Below are 1,953 nucleotides of genomic sequence, written 5' to 3' on the forward strand. Positions count from 1 at the left end.
TCTCTCTCTCTCTCTCTCTCTCTCTCTCTCTCTCTCTCTCTCTCTCTCTCTCTCTTCCACCCCCTCTCGCGGTTGGTATCGCACATGACAGCGTAAGCACAGTGGATTACCATTAGGTGGCTAGCTGTTTTTCAGCTGAAACCTTTTTAGACTAAAACCTTTTCACGCCCGTAATGCCCAAAATGTGGATATACGGTTATAATACGTGTGTTTACAGTCTCACCGATAAACAAACAGACACAGCAACGCACGCACACACGCAGGCATGGTCTCACACACGCACACACGCGTATTATGTGCGTATATACATTTTGCACATCACAGGCGTGAAAAGGGTTTAGTCTAAAAAATTAGTTTAGCCTAGCACGGTCAGCCGGCTGGTCGTTATCCACCCAACTATTGCTGTCGAGCACGATACCATGAGCGAGATGTGCGTGCGCACGCGTGTGCTAAATATAAGTGTAACAGTAGCTCCTCTCTTTGTTTTTCGTTTCCTTTGTAGGCCGTATCGCTGCCATTAACAGCAGAGCGAGTACGACTCGACCTACTCTGCAACGCAGAGATGGGCTCGAGGCCATGCAGAGGTAAACGCGTCAACGCAATTGAGAAGCCAGCGAAGAAGAAAACCAGAGGGACTCCAAACAAGCACTTATCGAGAAAGGAACCGTTCGCATCCATGCCAGATGCGTCCTGACCGACACTGCCACGTTGGTTAGGCTAATTAATGGCAGCGGATGGGCATGACGCTGACGAAGGCACGATATATTGTAAGCCATTTGCGAGTCGCCGATACCTGTTGTGTCCGCACAGACACTGATCAAAGACAGCTTTGAAAGGTTCTAATTAAAATTGAACTGGATAGCATTGGATACAACGGACAGACCTTTCGCACGTTGATCTCGTATTGATGACGTAGAGATAATATGAAAAAGCAACGGTCCGCTCTAATATAAACTCCGGAGCGTGTGTTATGGGAAGAACGTCATTTTTAATAAAGAAGCAATTCGCCACGCGTGAGTAAATATAGGTATAGGATTTACTATCGAGTTAAATGCACACATTCCCGTTACATACAGAATGGACCATGACGTACGGTTTATATTTTACTTGTATGTGGTTTTTGTGTATGCTACATTTTGTCGAATCTAATTAATCTGTATTACCTCGCTGTCGGCACATTAAATATTAGAGCAATCTATCAGACGTCCGTCAAACAACGTTTGGCGCAGATCAAACACCAATCCCACTACAATGTAACATCGAGGAGAGGCAAAAATAAAAAATGAGTTTGGAAATGTACAAGAATTGGCATTATATTATTAGTTATTATTAATTTTTACTTTTGAATTTCAGCCATACTGTTATTTTTTTAATTAAAATAACGACAAACGGGCATCTTATGAAGTGGAAAATATTCCGTTATTGTCGGACGTTGCTTCATATTATCCGAAATGAATGAAAACAAACGTGGTTTTATTCCTTCCTGATGTTATTACTGCGACTAAGCAACAATATATTTAGTTACGTAAGGAAATACGTAATATTTCTGCGCCTGTCAAAATCGCGTAGAGGGTAGGTTGTGAATGGACAACGGAAATGTAGAATTATACCTATCGAGTGCCACAGCGAGTGAAGAGAGCGTACATTTGTGCAGGAAACACGTGGCGGATCATGGCGAAGAAGACGCATGCGCTTCTCCAGACAAATCAGCGAGAGAAAGCCATTTTGAATGTGTTTTACACGGCTCTCGCGTGATAATATGAAATGCCGAATATGTGAACGTCGGGGTTTCACCGTAGTTTATTTTACACAAACGTATATACGTTTACGTATTTTCGCAATTTGCACAAGAACGTCACCGGGTGTCTAGGAAACGTTATTTCTGTCACTAGTCAAAAATTATCTGATCGAGGGTCGTGACCTCTGTGGGGGAAGGGGAAGGTGGGCAGCTGT

General features: G+C 43.2%; 1 protein-coding gene across 1 annotated transcript in view; it reads left to right on the forward strand.

Moving 5' to 3' along the window:
• LOC106811537 (serine/arginine repetitive matrix protein 1-like) overlaps nt 1–694 on the forward strand; it is a 2,622-nt gene extending 1,928 nt beyond the window's left edge. The window contains exon 2 of the mRNA XM_014815201.1: nt 503–694. Within this exon, the coding sequence (XP_014670687.1) occupies nt 503–694 (192 nt within the window). The remainder of the gene's footprint in view (nt 1–502) is intronic.
• Nucleotides 695–1,953: the final 1,259 nt, after the last annotated feature.

The sequence above is a fragment of the Priapulus caudatus genome, unplaced genomic scaffold (genome assembly GCF_000485595.1).
Source record: "Priapulus caudatus unplaced genomic scaffold, Priapulus_caudatus-5.0.1 Scaffold549, whole genome shotgun sequence".
In the NCBI taxonomy this organism is placed as follows: Eukaryota; Metazoa; Priapulida; class Priapulimorpha; order Priapulimorphida; family Priapulidae; genus Priapulus; species Priapulus caudatus.